Source organism: Sphaerodactylus townsendi, linkage group LG13 (assembly GCF_021028975.2).
Source record: "Sphaerodactylus townsendi isolate TG3544 linkage group LG13, MPM_Stown_v2.3, whole genome shotgun sequence".
Taxonomy (NCBI): domain Eukaryota; kingdom Metazoa; phylum Chordata; class Lepidosauria; order Squamata; family Sphaerodactylidae; genus Sphaerodactylus; species Sphaerodactylus townsendi.
The window spans coordinates 41,817,518-41,836,819 of NC_059437.1; the positions used below are offsets into that span (position 1 = coordinate 41,817,518).

Below are 19,302 nucleotides of genomic sequence, written 5' to 3' on the forward strand. Positions count from 1 at the left end.
GTTCAGCCTTGGAACATGAAGTAAAACATAAAGCTGAGGGTGCCTTTTGGAGTGTGCAGAATATCCCCCGTCAGCATATAACTGTCCTCAGCACAAGCCCACACATTTATGGCAAGAGCAACCAGACATTGGTGGGGGGGGGGGGGCTGGTTAGAATGTTCCACTGAGGCAGTTGATGACTGTTTTCATACCATTTCATGCAAGAGGAGTCCCGCATTTAGTCAGCCATGAACAAGGCCAATCCATCAGATGGGGGTGGCAGTCCTCTGTCCCCACGCTCCCCTCGACACCCCCCACAAAAAGCACCTTACCAACAGTCCTCTGGCTGCGAGGCAAACAGTGGTGGCTACAGCCCATCTCCATCGCTTTTCCATGAGGACCACCGGCGTGAACTGGAGACCCTGAGGGCCAAGCTAGAAGCAGAGCGCCTGAACTCTCGAGAGGCCCGGCGCCATTTTGCCGACGAGGCCCGGGAGCTGCGCCAAGCAGCCGAACAAGACCGGCAGATGTTGGCTGACCAGCTCCGCTCCAAATGGGAGCAGCAGCGGGCCCGTGAGCTCCACCAGTTGAAGGAAGAGAACTCAAGGCAGCGTGAGGCCGAGATTCGGCAGCTGATGCGCTGGAAAGAGGCAGAGCTGCGGGAGGCCCAGGAACTCCTGCAGCAGGAACGCGATGCTGCCATGCGGCAGGCACGGGACCTGCAGCGCCAGCTAGCCAAGGAGTTGGTTAGCCGTGGCAGCAGCAGCCGTGGAGAAGGAGGAGGTTCAAGTGGGGTTCTGAGCTCCGAGACCCACGCCAAACTTCAAGAAGTCCTCGGCAAGCTCCGGTGGGAGGTCGATGGGGATCAAGCTGCTAAGATCCGCCACCTGAAGGCCGAGCTGGAGCTGGAGCGGAGCCTCTTCCTCAGGTATATTCTGGAGCGCTTTGAAGGGGAGCCTTTGTCTGCTGGCTCCCCACAGAGATTCAGGCAAGCCTCCTCACCCCAACAGCTGGCTGGGGCCAGACCCCAGTCTTTGGAGAGTATCATTGCCGCTTGCATCCCAGATGTTGCTGCAGTATCCAAGTCCTGCTCCCTGGTTCACAGCCAGAGCCAATGTGAGTCTCCTTGCCACAACCCACCACCAGCAGAAGGGAGCCCCGCTGAAAGCAGCTGTCCAGAGCAGCCCCCCAAGATTGCACTGAATAAAGAATTGGACGTTGAGGAGCGGGCCAAGCAAAAGACCTCTGTGGATTTGCCCCCAGAAGGCAAGGCGAACAGTTGGAGGCCCGCTGGAGCACGTGCTGAAGACGTCCTGCCACAACCAAACTGGTTGTCCGGCAATAGTTACGTCCAGCTAATGAAGCAGAACACGGACCTGTTGAATGCCCGGATGGATCTAGAGCAAAGATGCACTCATCTGAGCGAGCAGAATGTGCGGCTGAGGAAGAAGATCTTCCCAGACAAAGTGAAATGGCTGAAGAGGAAAACGGCTGAGCTGGCGGCCATCGCCAAGCGCCTGGAGGAATGCGCCAAGAAGTTCCAAGAGCTCGCTTTGCTGAAGCAGTACGAAGACCCTAAACCCGAGGCAGAGGAAGAACGCAAAAGGTGCGACGACATTGAACTGAAACTGAACAAAGTCTTGAGTGAAATTGCCAGGATCTCTGAGGAAAACTCTCAGCTCCACGAGAACAACAAATGGGCCGAAAAGATTGCCAATGAAAATGCTGATCTGAAGGCGAAACTAGTGCAGGCAACTGATGAGAGAAATGCTGCCGTTCGGCTGTCCGACGGACTGGAAGTCAAAATGGAGAATCTAGAGCAAGCAATTAAAAACATGAGAGAGGTAGCAGAAAGCCGGCAGCAGCTGCAATCCGAACATGAGAAATCTTTGTCAGAGCTGCAAAAGAAGGAAGAAGAAATGCAACAGCTGCAGCAGGCACAAAAAGAAATAAAAAGACAATACGAAGAAGAAGTACAGTTGCTTGAAGCTCAGGTGAAAGAACTGGGAAATCAGTACAGTCTAACTAAACGTTTCAGTCTCCTGTCTCACGAACTTGAACAGTCACAAATAAAGAAGTGTGGGATTCTGGAATCGGAATTGCCTCAAGCAACGTTCATTTCCACCAAAAGGAGCTGCCCAGAAAAATGGGAACAAGATACCTACCATTGCCGTGACAGCACCAATTATGAAGACTGCATATCCACGGCTTCCGCTGATGTGACCAAAAGTCCTTTGAAACTTCGTGTTTTTTTAGCACGATACAGTTATGATCCTTTCGACGGCCCTAATAAGAATCCCGAGGCAGAACTTCCGCTAACAGCGGGAGAATATGTGTATGTGTGTGGAGAGATGGATGAAGATGGCTTCTACATGGGAGAGTTGACAGACGGCAGAAGAGGGCTGGTACCCTCAAATGCAGTAGAGGAAGTTGCAGGAAATGACCTAATTAGCTTTATTCCTTTGGAGCCAAGCGATGTTTCCCGCAACCCACTCCACGAAACAGCTTTCCCGTGCCAAAGTGCCAGTAGCGAGGAAAAAAGCAACAGCCCAGATGAAGACACGTGTGTTAGTCTTCTGTCTAACAACCCAGAAGTACCATTATGTGAAGTCCAAGAAGCAGTGCCTTGTCCCCAAAATCTGACTCTTATCAAACAGTCTGCAAGATCCATCGTGATAGGCTGGGATCCACCCCAGATGCCAGATAGCTGGGGAGAAATACTGAGCTACAACATCTATGTCGATACAGAGTTACGTCAAAATGTGAAGAACGGGTGTGAGAGGAAAACAGTCATTGAGAACTTGGATTTAAAGCTGCGAACTTATCGAATCTCCGTTCAAAGTCTGACGAACAAAGGACGTTCTGATATAATGCGCTGTACTTTCCTTGTAGGTAATCCTTCCCGGATTGCACTGACTTTCCTGAATCTTCGGAACATTACTGCCACATCAGCAGAAATCACTTGGTTACCAAGCAACAGTAACTATACTCATGCAGTGTATCTTAATGAGAAGGAATATGATGTGACGAAAGCCGGCATCTACGGCTGTACTCTCCAAAACCTCAGACCCAACACTCAGTACAGTGTCAGAGTGGAACCTCTTGTGCCTAATGAAGTGTTGGTGTATCCTCAGGGAGAGCTGGAGCAGAAATCCATAGAAGTTACATTTACGACTCCATCAGCGGGACCACCTGATGCTCCCCTTGATGTCCAAGTCCAAGCTGGTTCTTCTGCGGACCTTCTCGTTATTAGCTGGATACCAGTAACAATTAATGCATCAGGGTCGTCGAATGGAGTAAAAGTCACAGGCTACGCTGTTTATATCAATGGGCAGAAAGCAACCGAAATAATGTCACCTACAGCTGGAAGTGTATCGTTAGAAGCTTCCCGAATAAAGATGCTCCAAGGTCCTCAGACAGTTTCAGTAAGGACTGTTTCTCCATTCGGAGAGTCCGAGGATTCCGTGCCAGCTTTAATTCCATCAACTCTGCAAAAAGTTCCTTGCACTTTACTCTCAAAGTTTGGTGCCTCTGGGTTGGCTTTCAAAGAATTCTTAGAAACTGAAGGCAGGCCAGTCTCTGTAACTACCTGTACAACTTCATCCTGCTACTCTCCCGTGTGTGTGTCCAATTCCATCCCAACAGCGGTAGAGGCGTTCACCGAGGACACCAGCAAGAAAATATCAGAAGCACGCGTGACTAAAAATATGGTAATGATCAGCAAACCGGACAGCAGAAAGGGATGTGTGATGATGACTGCCGAAGATTCGGCTTATCAAAGCTCTCTTGAGAACCGTGATGCAAGTCGCTTGAGTCTTGAACCCAGATTTTCTTCTCTGGAGTTTGGACAGAGGAAGCACAAAGAGGAAGGCATCGTCTGTCTTCAGGAGGCACCAGAGATATCCCCCGAGAAGCAGCCTGAGCAGTCATCTTCAGAACACTCTAAATTAACGGTGTCTAAAGCTGAAGCACAGGAAGACAATACATTAAGAACAGGAAGCTGGTGGAGCTCTCTTGGTGACTACGGCCACAATTCTTATCTTTCGGATATAGAGGAAGAGGAGGACCAAGAGAATAAATCGAGCGTTTCTGGCAAACATGTCGGTAAACTACAGGAGAAACCAGAACCTCCCGCGCAATTGGCAAAAGACACAATTATGGCTTTGAGAGCAGATCAAACAGTGACAAATTCCAGTCCCCGAAGGAACGTTGCCGCCGGAGACTCAGTCGGTGACAATAGAGCAAGGTTATTTGTAGCCCTTTTTGACTACGACCCCACTACTATGTCACCTAATTCGGATGCAGACGAAGAAGAGCTAGCTTTTAAAAAAGGACAGGTTCTAAAAGTGATCGGAGACAAAGACGCTGACGGTTTTTACAGAGGTGAATGTGATGGAAAGAAAGGGTTTGTTCCCTGCAATATGGTCTCTGAAATGCGTATTGACAGTGTAGAAGTGAGAAATCAGCTGTTGAAGAAAGCTTATGAAGAATGAAAACTCATGAAGAGGTTAGTGTATTTATATATGAACTAAAGTAACAGGTCTAAAATCTTGGTGACAGCATAAAACTGAACACATAATAAAGCGTAGCCTGAAAACAGTTTTTTTTTAAAAAAACGCACACCTCGTTGAACGTTTGTATAGAAAATTAGTTGTCATGTAGAAGTGGAAAATTATCATAAGAACATAAGAACATAAGAACAAGCCAGCTGGATCAGACCAGAGTCCATCTAGTCCAGCTCTCTGCTACTCGCAGTGGCCCACCAGGTGCCTTTGGGAGTTCACATGTAGGATGTGAAAGCAATGGCCTTCTGTGGCTGTTGCTCCCGAGCACCTGGACTGTTAAGGCATTTGCAATCTCAGATCAAAGAGGATCAAGATTGGTAGCCATAAATATCGCAGTATTTATGCTCATAGATAATGATGGACTCTGATTAGTGTAAATGTATTATACCTTTTAATCTTTTAGAAAGCTATTTCCTCTGAATTAAAATAACATGATAATATGACAGCCTATTAAAGTACAAGAAAAGTGGACCGCCCATTCTGGATATAAAAAGAAGTATGCCATTGTAATAGAGTGGAGGCAGCTTTACTATAGAATTAATAGTGTCACTGTAATATAACTTCTAAGTTAAAAGACCTTAGAATTTCAAACCTTGCACGCTGAGCCAAAAAGCACATTCACCAGAAAATCAGTCCCACTGATTTCAGTGGGACTTCTGCCCAGGTGAGAAATCTATAATTTCTGTGCACACAGAGATTCAGGGTTTAAAAATTTGGTCTTCGGAGTCACTGAATTGTGGATTATGTCCCAAAAAGTGGCTCAGTGGAGATGTGGGCATATCTTGTGGAGGAAATATTCACAAAATACACATCCAGCTCTCAGATGCATGTATATCCATTTTAAATTTCAATGGGGTTTAATTATTTGAAATATTTTGTGGGTGTGTACAAGAGGCTTATGTGCATATAGGTGAGCAGTCTTCTTTATTTTTCAGTCGGCAAACATAGCATCCTAAGCTGAGTTTTAGATTTACAGGAGTCTTAGAAAATAAGTTGTAATGGAAGAATAGAGAAAAAACATTCATTTTTGATTAGTATGAAAAGATCTTTATGTTTACGGATCTAGACTTAATATCATTATTATTACAGACAAATGAGACCTCAAAGAAAGAAGATCAATGGACTCCTTTGAGAAAGTTTTTTTCCAGGATAAATTTAGTACAAGCAGCTAAAAATAACTGAAATAAATTTTGACCTATTATGTATCTAAAGATATTCCAAACAGACTAAGCTTATAATGATGTGTCATATTAAGAAACTTTTGTTCTGGACTGGGATAGAGAAGTTCTTCAACGAAAACTGTAAACTGCGCTAAGACATTAATGTATATGACTGGTAGGCTCATTCCACACATGCAGAATAATGCACTTCAAACTGCTTTCAGTGCTTTTTGAAGCTGTGCGGAATAGCAAAATCCACTTGCAAACAGTTGTGAAAGTGGTTTGAAAATGCATTATTTTGCATGTGCGGAAGGGGCCGTAGCTCCAAGGCAGAGGCATAGAAAGGGGGGAACGCGCCTGGTGCATTGGTGAATCCTCTGCCCCGTCCTGTCCCAGAACAGCCCTGCCCCACCCCGGAACGCCCCCGCCCCCGGAACACCCCGCCCCCGGAACGCCCTTGCCACACCCCCACAGGGGCGCTCGCCCGGTGCATCATGCACCCTCTGCTCCAAGGAGAAGAGCTCCCTTGGTAAAGGCCTTAACAGCTGCCTGTTTTAAAATGACAACATTGTACCAACATGAGTTGGTTTGTTTTTGTTTATGTAGTATCATTATTGTTAATGAAATCTTTTTTTAAAAAGGGGGGGGGAAGTAATTTGTGACATGACAGGGACAGAGGCCTGCTGTTGAGAAAGGGAAGGAAGCAACCTCTGGCCCACCATGTGAATTTTTGGATAATCTTTTCTGGATGCCAGTTGAGTCCGCCTGTCTGCAAAGGAATTCTGATTAGTAAATACAGAATGCTTAAATGCTGCTGGTATATCAAAATTGCCAAATGTTTCTCACTCTAGTTTTTTTTTCCCTTTTAGACTGGAATGTTTATTAATCTGTATTACTTCTTTCTTTCATTTATTTATATTTGCATCATCTAGGTGATATTTGCTGGAGTCTGGGCTGTTGCTGCTGCTGTTCCTGTTTAAGATGGAAGTCATATCACAAGACTGGTTTGGAAACATTTTGGGTAGATGTTCCTATTATTTGGCCCCCAAAATATTTATTACAGCCCATTAATTTCTCTGCACCTTTCATTTTGTGTTAATAAAACTAAAGTATTGCCATTTTTAATAGTAAGGGCACATGTCTAATATTTAATAGTCTATGGCGCAGGGCAATTCATCTTCGTTTTTAAAATAAAATATGTTTTTGAAATGAGATTGCAAGATATTATTTCTGTTTCAACTTCAGAAGATATGTGTGTCCCCTTCAATCAAAAGCACTTCCAAGCTTCTGCTGTTCTTTAGAAACTGACAGAGATTCTGAAGAAGAGCTGGCTTTTATATCGCGGTTTCCTCTACCTTTGAAGAGTCTCGAAGTGACTTACAAGTGTCTTCGGCTGATTCCGCATGGGCCAAAAACAGCGGTGTGAAAACAGTGTGAAAACAGTATAAACCTTTCACACTGTTTTAAACCCTTTTACACAGTTTTCACACCGTTTTCACACTGCTGTTTTTGGCCCATGCGGAATCAGCCTTCCCTTCACCTCCCTATAACAGGCCCCTTGTGAGGTAAGTGGGGCTGACAGGGTTCTGAGAGAGCTGTGACTAGCCCAAGATCATCCAGCAGGCTTCATGTGGAGGAGTGGGGAATCAAACCTGGTTCTCCAGATCAGATTCCATCGCTCACACGGGAGGGTGAGAAATCGAACCTGGTTCTCCAGATTACAGCCCCCGGTTCTTCACCACTGCACCATGCTGGCTCGCAAGCTTATTCTCTGGTCTCAGAAGGATGTAACTTTGCTTGGGATCACACTGTTAATCCCACTTGCTGGAATGAAGCTGACAGCATAACTACACAACACACATCAGGTTTATGACTAACCTCTGCCAATACGACTAGAGCAGTGGTGGCGAACCTATGGCACGGGTGCCAGAGGTCGCACTCAGAGCCCTTTCTGTGGGCACGCGTGCACAGAGTCCGTCACATGGAGGGGCGGAAAATCACACATACACCCCCCCACACACATATCTAGGCTGACCTGGGCGCGGTCGTTTACCTGGGAGTAAGCTCAGTTGCTGGCAATGGGGCTTGCTTCAGAGTGAACCCTCCTAGGGTTGTGATTCACCCATTTGAAGCGTGGCACAGTTGCTTCATTAAGCTTGCTCCCATTTCTAAACTGAAACCTCAGTATTCAGGTTAAATTGCCGTGTTGGCCCTTTGCGACAAATGTGGGTTTTGGGTTGCAATTTGGGCACTTGGTCTCGAAAAGGTTCGCCATCACTGGACTAGAGTTTGCAGTCAGATATACATCAGGGGAACTCGCTTTAAAAAGCCCTTGCTCACTCGGCTGGGAGGGGTTTCCCTTGCATGCCATTTTCACCCCCTTCTTCCCGCTCCACCTGCTTTCCACTTCTGTTTTTCTGACCTCAGCAGTCCTGCAGATTTGCTGTTTACCCATTGATGGAATTCAGATAATTTAGCAACTGGTTGTTTACAAGCACCATTTTAATAACCGGTTCTGCCGGAGTGGTGCGAGCCTGCTGAATCCCACCACTGTGTTTATCCCATCCGAACAGACCACAGAGCTTCCACTCTCCCAATCAACATATCCCCTTGTAGTGACTAAACCCAACGAATCCTTAGGCTTCATATTTCCACCAATCCTACTTGTGATACAGAAAGATAAAAGGGAAACAGGAGCTCAGAGAAGAAAAAAGGCTCCAGCAAGTGTACAATTTTGGGCCCAGCTGCTGTACTGGCTCGGGCCCAATACAGCAGCGGCTCGGGCCAGTTTACAGCGGCTCGGGCCAGTACAGCAGCTGGGTCCAAAATCGTCCTAGTCCACACAACTGCAGTGAATCTGCTTGCGTCCCTCTGCGTTAGAAATATATTTATTTAATCTGAGAGCTGGAAGCGACCACCAGGCTGGTTAGCCTCATGCCATATGCAATATCTATAACGATAATATCCTGACAAGTAGGTATCCGATCGATACTCAAAAACCTCCAATGATGAGGCACCTATCATCTCATGAAGGAGGCTGTTCCCGAATCAAACGTTCCTCACTGTCAGAACGATCTTCCTCAAAAATTAAGATGGAAACTCCTCTGCTGTAGTTCACATCCACAAGTCCAAGTTTTGTCATCTGACATGACCAGAAACATACCCACCCCATCCTCCGCACAGCATCCCTTTGGGTCTCGGAACGTGACAATAATATCACCTCACAAGCTCCTCTTCTGCAACCTGGAGATTCTCAGCTCCTTCAACCTCTCCTCAGAGGTCATGGTCCCCAAACTCCCTTTTAGCTTCATTGCCCTAAGATGGACTCCCTTGAACTTACTGGCATCCTCCCTACTGAGTCACGGAAGCGTGATGCTGAGTGCAGTAAAATTAGTCTTTGCCCATCTCCTCCCCTAATTGGCATTATCATTACCTTTTCACCCTCTTACTCCGAACATTTTTTTTTTACTAAATCTCTTTTACTGGAAGTAGAGCTGGCGTATTTCGCCCTGATGCTGTATCAGGCTGCATCTTCAGAGGTTCTTCTGAAGATGCCAGCCACAGATGCAGGTGAAACGTCAGGAGAGAATGCTGCTAGAACACGGCCATACAGCCCGGAAACCACACAGCACCCCAGTGATTCCAGCCATGAAAGCCTTCGACAATACATTTCTTATTGTCATTTGCCTCCCTTACCAACCAAAGCTCATTTTGTGCCTTAGTCGGGTACCATTTTACACAGCTATGCCACTGCTTAGCCCTCTTGACTTTCTCCCTACAGGTCATAGCTATCCTTCATTATTCATTCCTGTCAATGCATCCCACGGTGTAGTTGTTAACAGCAGGTGGATTCTAATCTGGAGAACCGGGTTTGATTCCCCACTCTTCCACCTGAGTGGCAGAGGCTTATCCGGTGAACCAGATGTGTTTCCGCACTGGGTGACCTTGGGTCAGTCACAGTTCTCTCGGAACTCCCTCAGCCCCACCTACCTCACAAGGTGTCTATTGTGGGGAGATGAAGGGAAAGGAGCTTGCAAGCCATCTTGAGTCCCCTTACAGGAGAGAAAGGTGGAGTATAAATCCAAACTCCTCACATCAAGGGTTCCCACTCCTTCAGCTTCCTCTTCAAGACCCTCCCTATGTGGAGCACACAGACCCCATTCCGTGCGCAGCGAGCACGTGTTCAAACCTCTAGTGGTGCGATGGGCCTTCGACATTTTCTCTGTGCATCTATGTGGAAAGCCACAGTAGCCTCATGATCTCCCTCCCTCCAAAACCTAGAGGAAATGGAAGCCTGGCTTTCAGACAACCTGGTGGGGGGTGCAGTGGGGGGGAGAGAGATAATCACAAGATCTGAAAATTCCTCAAGAACTTGGTCAGTTGGCGGGAATGTTTTGCAACAATTAGACACAGCACGGTATTTGAGATGAGCAGCAGAGAAAACCCACACAACTGCCGCCTGTGACTAGCTGTTCGGAAAACAGGAAATCCCAGAATTTATAGATGACCCTGCTACAGAGCAAATGTTTTGGGAACAAATTGTTCTTTCTGCCTCTTGTCTTCCCTCTCCCCACCCCCTTCTATTGGTCTGTCTTGTTTCTATTTTGTTCAGGCAGACACTGTCTATAACCAACAGCAACAGTGACATCTCCTGGTCCTAACTGGTAATTGCACATCAGTACTTCACCCATCCGTGGTAAACATTTAGTTCTGTACCATTTGTTTATTTACTTACTTCAGCAGAGCCTCACCGAGACTTCAGGCAGATTTAATGAAATATAAACGCCATCCGGGCAGCCCAGAATTCAGTAAACGATGCAACAGGAGTAGGCTTACACAATTAGAAGGCCATGCAAACCGAAAACGGTTCAAGGCGTACCCATAAACCATGCAGACAATTAATTACAAAGGTAGAAGACTGTGTAGTAACAGCACGATGAAGCATAAATACTGGAAATAATTAATGGAAACAAAGGGGGGTATAAATCCAAACTCCTCTACTCTTTTACTTACTAGGGTCGCAGTACAGCTTAGTGAGCTGCAACTTGATGGCCCAAAACATAACTGTCCTATGAGGAAGCCTCTGCTTGTTTGAGGCTGGGCCAAAATCTGTTGGTTACTGTGCTTTGATGCATCCTCTTGTTGAAGACTTAGTTGCAGTTGAATTAAGTTTCAGTTTCCCCTTGTGGTCAAAGCCCAGCTGCTGGGGGCAACCTGGAAATGTGTTGTGCAGGTACCTGTGTATTCCAACATCACAGCAAACTGGAGTTTGATTGAAGGCTTCTGCCACCAGGAAGGGCACAAGGGAAAGGACGGTCTGCAAAAGTAATAAATAATAATAATAATAAAGCCTTCAGTCTCGCTCCTCCTGGGAAGAGAGAAGGGAGGGAGACCTTGAGCCCCACAACGATTTGTGTGCCTGCTCGTCACAGAGGTTGCTTTGGAAGGTCTGAATTCAGCTGGCTTTTTAAAGAGCAACGCGAAGAAGTCTCAGTATTCACACACACATGTTTACATACATGTGTGCTTTGGAACAGGAAGCATCCATCTGCTCACTCAGAGATTTATCTTCTAATCTAAAGGCTATCCAGGGGAGAAGGACTGAACCTTGAAAAATGGTGGGCCGTAGGGCACAAACAGAAGCCACAGGCTCTTCTTCTCATCTTCTACCTTAAGCCCGGCGCTACTCTCCTAAAGTAGCGCAGGGTCCAGCTGCACTCCCCACTTCAGGAGCGTCGAGAACGCAGCCGCCCCGACACTGCCGCTCTCGCGCCCCCTCAGCGCGCGTAATTCCTGGCGCCTTTTCAAATTGCGCCTTTTGATGACGTGATGTGGTGGGGAAGCCGGGGCGCGTGCCAGGAATGGCGCGCGCTGGTAATTGTGCGTAGCAACCCTCCGACAAGGGTAAGTAGGGAAAGGGCCACTAACATTTTTAAAAGGCTTCCCTCTGAGGCAGAAATTGGGACTATTGGGACTAACAAAACATAGAGTTTGTTCCTGGGTGTGTGTGTGTGTGTGTGTGTGTGTGTGTGTGCGCGTGTGTGTGTGTGTGTGTGTGTGTGTATCAAAGTGGTACAGAAGAGTCATATCCCTCCCTAAAGTCTCCAACTCCAGAGCTAAACGAGTGCCTCTGAACACACACAGAACGCAGTCCCCCTCAAACATCGACAGCTCATCCCACATATTTGAGAGCAAGGCCAGGCCTCCACAGCAGTCAGTTTTGGGCAAGAATGAGATCCAGAACTCCCATTACACCTGGGCAGCTCCCCCATCCCTTGCAAAAGTCCTTTATGAGGATATAACATGAAAAAAGTCAACACGTGGAGACTTTTTTCCTGCCCCCAAACACTGCAAATTGCTTAGAACAGGAGAGCGAGTGCTGCTGAGCAAAACAAGTAGGATCTTGTTCCACACACTCTCCTTATTATCAGCTATATTAATTCTCTTGGCAACCAGAATAAGCCCTTCAGTGGGCAGAATTACTGCTTAAATAATGTGATTCAGTCACTGGCTTTAGTGCAAAGAAGGACAGACGCAAACAAGAATCTACCGTGGCGTGCAGCCCTCCTTTGTAAATCAAGTTATAAAGACTGCATTGGTTTCTTTAACCTTAACAGTTGTTGGCAGTGCTACAGATGGATTACATGCAGGGGGGATATTCATAGCCCCTCCCCCCAACATTATAACAGTGCTCTAAGCTAAATGATGAATCTGGGTGAAATGCTGTGCCAGAGTGCCGCAATAGTGCGTCAGTACCCTGTACTTGTCAATTCCTGCCTATTAGAGATAGCTGGCCAACTCTGGAAAGCCAGCAACTGAGCTCAGTTTTAAAGTATTGGCTGGATTAGCCAAATGTATGACAAGGCCCCTTCCGCACGTGCCGAATAATGCACCTTCAATCCACTTTCAATGCACTTTGAAGCTGGATTTTACTGTGTGGAATAGCAAAATCCACTTTCAAACAATTGTGAAAGTGGATTGAAAGTGCATTATTCTGCATGTGCGAAATGGGCCAAGGTCCAGACAGGGTGGGTGGGAGAAATAAGATGCATTCCATATCTATCCTACCTAACCCCCATTGTGCACATCTGTACAGACACGCCTTCCTGGGGAAGGGAGATAAACATGCATGTTCCCCTGCTTGCATCTGCAAAGCTAAAAGGAGCACAAAAGCGTGGTACATCTGAGGAATCATTAGAGCTATCATTTTGCTTGGTATTCCTGATAAGCCCTGAACTGGGAAGTTGTAATTCTTCCTCTTCTGCTGACACAACTTGTGTGGCTCTGTGAGGCTCAGGCAAGTCTTCCTCTGTTGAACTGTCAGCCACAGCAGGGGGAGGCCCAGAGGTGGGGTGCAGCCTATTCGCACCTCTTTGGTAGAACCGGTTACTAAAATTTTCTCAGTTCGGAGAACCGGTTATTAATGATGAACTCCACTAGGGACAAGGGGGTCATCTCTGTCCCTGGGTACAACAAATCTCGTCAAGTGGGGGATGCAAAATCGCCCCCCAGGGCCCCCTGTGGCCCCCCTGCCCCCCCATGGCACCCCCATGTGTGTCTGAACTGTATGAAAGAATACAATATATAGTAATTCTATTTTGTTTGTTGTTCATTGATATAAAAGTTGGAAAAGTATTATAGGTAAAGATTTTTCATTTTCTTTTTTCCCCTTGAAAATTTATATTGGAAAGAGAGAAGTTTAAACTACTCTTTTAGATTAAGGATTTTGGATCTCTCCCTCTGTTAGTTTTCTTTCAAGTGGAATAGACAAAGTAGTTATAGGAATCTGAAGGGGAAGTGGAAAGTAGGGAGGGAGGGAAATATGGGAAGGAGGGGGGCAATATAGGATGTTTTAGTTGGGGGGGTTGAAAGAGATAGACAATTAGATATGTTTGTAATATGTTAACAATTGTAAACAGTTTTTGGTTTCTCTCCTTATATTATTATTTAAAATTAATCAATATAATTATATAAAAAAGAAATAATACAGTACCTTTCGTTATATTGCTTTTTTAATACTTTAAACAGTCATTATTTGAATCTAGAAGCGGGGCAAAGGGGAACTGCACCTGGGGCGTGCGCGCCCTGCGTCCTTGCCACAGCCCCGCCCAGGAATGCCCCGCCCAGGAATGCCTGGCCACGCCCCCATCGTGCCCTGCCCAGCCCCATTGGCGCTACGCCACTGTTTGAATCCCTCCACCATCGGAACCTGTTACTAAAATTTTTGAATCCCACCACTGGAGAGGCCATGACAGGGGCAGTGGTGCAGCAGTGGCAGGAGGGCAGGGGAGTTCGGTGGCAGGGGCTGGGCATGGCGGAACACCACTGAAGGGGAGAGAGAAACTTAAACGAAAGTACTACTCCCTCTCACAAGTGCCCAGCTACTCCGGCATCATGTATGTGTAAGTATTACAGGAGAGTCCTGTAGAAGTTTCCTGCTCCTCGCAGATCCACAACGAGAAGAGAGAGAACCCAAAGGACACAAGAAAAGGAGGAGGGGTCAGACAGAAGTCCCCAGGTTATACAAAGAGCGGAATCTAATTCGTTAAAAAGATAACACAGCTACACATTTAGAGCAACATATGTCCAGGCATGCTGAGTCACCTTACTCCGACAAAAACATTTCAATTTCACACATATATTGATATAGTCTGAACTGATGTTGACAAAGTTCTTGAGTTAGCGGTTGGTAGCTCACAGAAAATGTCAACTCAGTTTGCACTGGTGATTTTTAAAAGGTAAATCCTGTGCGAACGATCTTCAGCAAAGGAATTAAGGATAAAACTGCCAGTATAATAACACCTGATGTAGCTACATTTGGAATGCTTGCATAGTTCACTGCTTCTCAAAGAGGATATTGAATCAATTAGACCTTCGAAGTTCCACAAGATCCCTGTTTATTATTGCTGCAATGAACCAGCATGGCTACCCCGGAGGAGGGTTCATTTGTATAGTGAAAATTATATTTCAGTTCAGCAGCGCCTGCCAAGCTGGCAGATGCACACAGCTGGAATCCCATTGGGTTTTCCTTGGCTTCTGACCTCCATTTACTCTGTCAGTGGAGATGTTCATAAGGAAGAATGATAGCTTGGCTGGCATCTGCTCCTGTCTTCATGCTTGGTTTAGAACTCTCCGTTTTTGTCCTCCTCCATGGTATTTGAGAAGAGAGAGTTTGGATTTATACTCCCCCACTTCTCTCCAGTAAGAAGACTCAAAGGGGCTTACAATTTCCTTTCCCCTCCCCCCCCCTCAACAAACACCCTGTGAGGTGGGTGGGGCTGAAAGAGCTCCGAAGAGCTGTGACTAGCCCAAAGGCACCCAGCGTGTGTGTGTTGGAGTTAGCAGGCTAATCTAGTTCCCCGAATAAGCCTCTACAGCTCAAGTGGCAGAGCAGAGAATCAAACCCAGTTCTCCAGATGGAAGTGCACCTGCTCTTAACCACTATGCCACTGCTGCGTGACTTTGGAGAGTCTTTGCGCAAGTATCCACTGGAGCAGACCAACAGAAGATCGCAGGAGATGTTCCCCATCTTTAACTTTTAGAGATGTACATAAATAAAATCAAGAAGTGAGGGGAAATTCAAATCTTTAATCATTTCCATGTCATGGATCATCTGTAGTAGAAATCCCATATTGTATATTGATAGCTTCCTTCCATTTTGTGATGTCTTGGAACTTAATATTGTATTTCTGATATTTTATTTTATTTCCTTCTTGAGGTATATAAACACTGGTAAAAAAGTCAGTGTAACCAGACCACATACAGAATAGGAACAAACTTAAATAATAAGCTTTGCAACTAAGAACAAACCCATAATCTTTGTCCAAGGTCTTCACAAGATGAATCATTTGCATATTAAAAGGAAGAATCTCTGAATTTGTAGGAAAACTTGTGGGATGGCACTGTACACATCAGGGTTTTTTCCCATTAGGGAAAAAAAGAAATTTGTACCTTAAGTAATCACTCCCCTTGCTAACCCCCTCAAGAGGAACGTAGCAGTAGTAGTAGTAGTAGTAGTAGTAGTAGTAGTAGTAGTAGTAGTAGTAGTAGTAGTAGTAGTAGTAGTAGTAGTAGTTGTTGTTGTTGTTAGATTTAATGAACTGCCCACTCCCAAAGGGCTCTGGGCGGTGTACAACAAAACAACAACTAAAACAATAATATACAACAAATAATTAATAAATTAAATTAATTAAAATGCATAACTTAAAACTCAGTAGAACATAGCAGCATTACATATCCAGTAGAAATGATGTAGTAGTAGTAGTAGTAGTCATCGTCGTCATCATCATCACTCCCCAAATCCATAGTAGACATCACTCCCCAAATCCAGAACCAGTCTGAGTTGGGCTATTAAGTTAAGGATTTGGGGAAATTCTCCTTTGTTTAGCTATTGTTAATATTATAAAGAATCCCCTCCAAAATGTCTTCATGCACCTGCACATTGGTCTATTTTCACAGCAACTGTAAAGAGCACAAAACGTATGTTGCAGTGCAACTCAGAGGGACATCAGCATATTCCAAAGTGATCCTGGGACTGTACAATGTCAAAATGATGTTACATAGGGTTTGCTGGTGAAAAGAGAAGGCTGGAATCCCCTTTGATCACCAAAAAAAGGCTATGCTGAGCATCGGGGGACCAGCAGGGACAAAAATCAGGTGGGGCAGAGGATGTAGTAAGGATGGAAACTAGGTGAGATCGAGTGAAAAAGTCGCCTGTATCCAACCCATTGGAACATGCAAAGGAAAACAGTAGCAAAGTAGATGGAGGAAGCTGTAATCTGTCATGTTGGTCTGAAATCCATATTCTGTCTAAAGATGAGAGCAATTCCTGGTATGAATTCTTTGGCAGACACTTGCTCTGTGGCCCATTCTTGGAACATGTTCTGCGATAAACCTATTTCCCCCATAACAATTGTTCAGGTGCCAACCAATCAGCCCGAATCACATTTCTTCACACCACCAAGCAAGGGGAAATTCGGCCACAATCCATCATCTGCTTTTAAAATGCCACAGGAGGAATTCAGCACAGCTGCCGTTGCTGTCAGCAGCTCATTTAATCAATGAAGACATTCATTTTCACAACATCCCAAACCTCATTTAATTTCCATGACATCACCAAGCCACACGCCACCAAGGCTCTCCAATAAATATTTTAACTTGCCTTTCCCTCTTTCTTGTACAAACAGCATGAAGTTATGCAGACAGTCAAACATGGATAGGAGAGCGCAGGATGGGTGAAATGCAAACAGAGGTGGGCTGGACTTATAGCGCACTTTGGGCTTTCATCTACATTACTGAGATTCTGTGGCTGTTCTGATTTTTTAAGACATCAATGTCCTTTTAGGATGTCTGACCCAATGGTGGGATCAAAACATTTTAATAACAGGTTCCGATGGTGGTGGGATTCAAACAGTGGTGCCGCTGCACACACGCACCTCCAGTCCCTATTGGGCAGGGAGGTTGCTTTAGTAACCCCTTCTCGGCACTCAGAAAAAATTAGTAACCACTTCTAGAGAAGTGGTGAGAACTGGTTGGATCCCACCTCTGGTCTGACCCCTTGATAAAGCATTCTTCTGTTTTGGTTTTTGATGTGACAAGCTTATGGCCCACCAGAAATGGAAAAGGAAGGGAACAATTGGGAACCCCCTCCCCCTAATATCACTCCCCTCCAGAGTTCTGTAATCACTCAATGACTTAAGAAGGCACATTTCCCCTACACACACAAAAAAAAAACACATGCACACACACACACTTTTTCTGTTTCTCAGCAGCTTTCAGCACCTCCCCCCCCACCCCCGCCCCCCCCCCCGAGCATACCCAGGTCATCATCAGTCTGGTTGGTTGCCCCCCCGCCCCCGCCCCGGGTTAATTTACAAATAGTCCTACCTGCTTTCACCTACACATATGGGCATACGTAAAGAATCACACAATGAACGTCACACCTATTAGGATTCAAAGGTTCAGCTTCTAGTGCCTCAGGAGGGAGGGCGGAAGCCCTAGGAATGCAAATTAATTATTGTACATGTGTGCACACCCTGATCATATTTTTTTAAAGGCATTCCCACAATCTTCGCTAAAGACCAAGCAGGGACCCAAAAAGCGCAGTGATGTACCAAGGCAGGTGCCGGAAAATAGAGACAGTTGGAGTCTACGGAGATATCAATTGGCCAACACCACTTACATTTGGTTTGTGTAACCAAATGTTTGTGCCTACCTGCTTGCTGGAGAGCAATAGTTCCTCTAATCTTCTCCTACCACTGAGCAGAACTTCCCAACCAATGAGCAGAACTGAGCCGCTTGGAAGAGCTCCCCCTGCTGGTGGACCCTCACACCCACCTGAGATTGGCTGCTCAATGTGTGGCAATATTTTTACCTGCGCGGCACCAATGCGGTGACTGTGCAGCCACACACCTGCGCAAGTTGCAGGGAACAGTGCTGGAATAATAAATTATACTTGGAGCAGCAATTTCTCCATGAGAGTCAGCTTGTTACAGAAAGTAAAAATAACAAACCCTAGGCAGTTTATTATTCTAAAGATAGGCACATAATGAGCTCTGGATATGCACGAGGCTCGCCGCCGCCATCCCCCCCCCCCCCCGGGGGATTGCTATAAGGAGAGGGGGTGAAAAAGAGGTATGTGAAACTTGGACAGTTTGTTAGCAAAGAGTCTGTGCAAGTTTCCTGCTAGAAAAATAACAGACACCCCCCCACCCCAGGACAATGTGGAGAATGAAAACAAAAACAAAAAGATTGGGGCATGAGGTTTTATAGGTAAAAACATGTTACTAGCTGCAAGACAACATGTTAATTTTCATAATTGCGATGCGATCCAATCAAGATATATATGTAAATATCTATATATATAGATTTAAAATTTGGTGCATTATTAGAAGATGTAGATCGCCTACTTAGAGCCATATTACTTGTTTGTTTTTCTATTTAATTTTTCTGTTCTGTAATTCTTCCAATTCAGCCAATCTAATGGGGAACTTCGTATTCGATTATAATATACTGTTATGAATGGGGAAAGTTTACTGGCTAAATTAAGTATATTGATTTACAGTGTGATTAATTGGTTTAGCTTACTTTACAATATGAATAAATGGATTTAAGTTTAATGTATATATTGATTGGACAATATACTGATTTTTTTATTCTGTAACAATTTAATGATTTACTAAAATTAATAAAAAGTACTGAGCAAAAAAAAGATATATATGTAAAATGAAGACCACTTTTTAAAAAACCTGATGGTTTTACAAGTATGAGGACTAATGTTAATATTAACTATCCAAATCATTTGAAAAAATTACCTTTGAACAAAGGGCACCCCACTAAGAACGGCCAGTGTGGTGTAGCAGTTAAGAGCGGTGGGCTCTAATCTGAAGAACCAGGTTAGTTTCCCAACTCCTCCACAAGAAGCCTGCTGGGTGACCTTGGGCTAGACACAGTTCTCTCAGAACTCTCTCAGCCCATGGGGAAGCAGGCAATGCCAAACCACCTCTGAACATCTTTTGGGACCTTCTACCACCAAGAACAGTGAACGATCTTTCCTGGAATTGGCCCAGCATGTTGTTTCTTATAAATGCTCCTAGATA

At 45.4% G+C, this 19,302-nt stretch overlaps 1 protein-coding gene across 1 annotated transcript; it reads left to right on the forward strand.

Annotated features, from left to right (window-relative positions):
- The first annotated feature begins 227 nt into the window (after nt 1-227).
- On the forward strand, nt 228-6,772 carry LOC125442477 (peripheral-type benzodiazepine receptor-associated protein 1-like). Its single transcript, XM_048513843.1, has 3 exons — nt 228-1,823; nt 2,043-4,486; nt 6,637-6,772. The coding sequence occupies exons 1-2, from the start codon at nt 228-230 to the stop codon at nt 4,470-4,472; spliced, it is 4,026 nt and encodes a 1,341-aa protein (XP_048369800.1). The 3' UTR covers nt 4,473-4,486; nt 6,637-6,772.
- The last annotated feature ends 12,530 nt before the right edge of the window (nt 6,773-19,302 follow it).

What these genes read in the sequence shown, in the direction of transcription:
- LOC125442477 (XM_048513843.1), top strand. Translation starts at nt 228, where the DNA reads ATGAACAAGGCCAATCCATCAGATGGGGGTGGCAGTCCTCTGTCCCCA. An exon ending in CAATTAAAAACATGAGAGAG is followed by an intron (nt 1,824 to 2,042) that starts GTAGCAGAAAGC and finishes GAACTTGAACAG; the next exon opens with TCACAAATAAAGAAGTGTGG.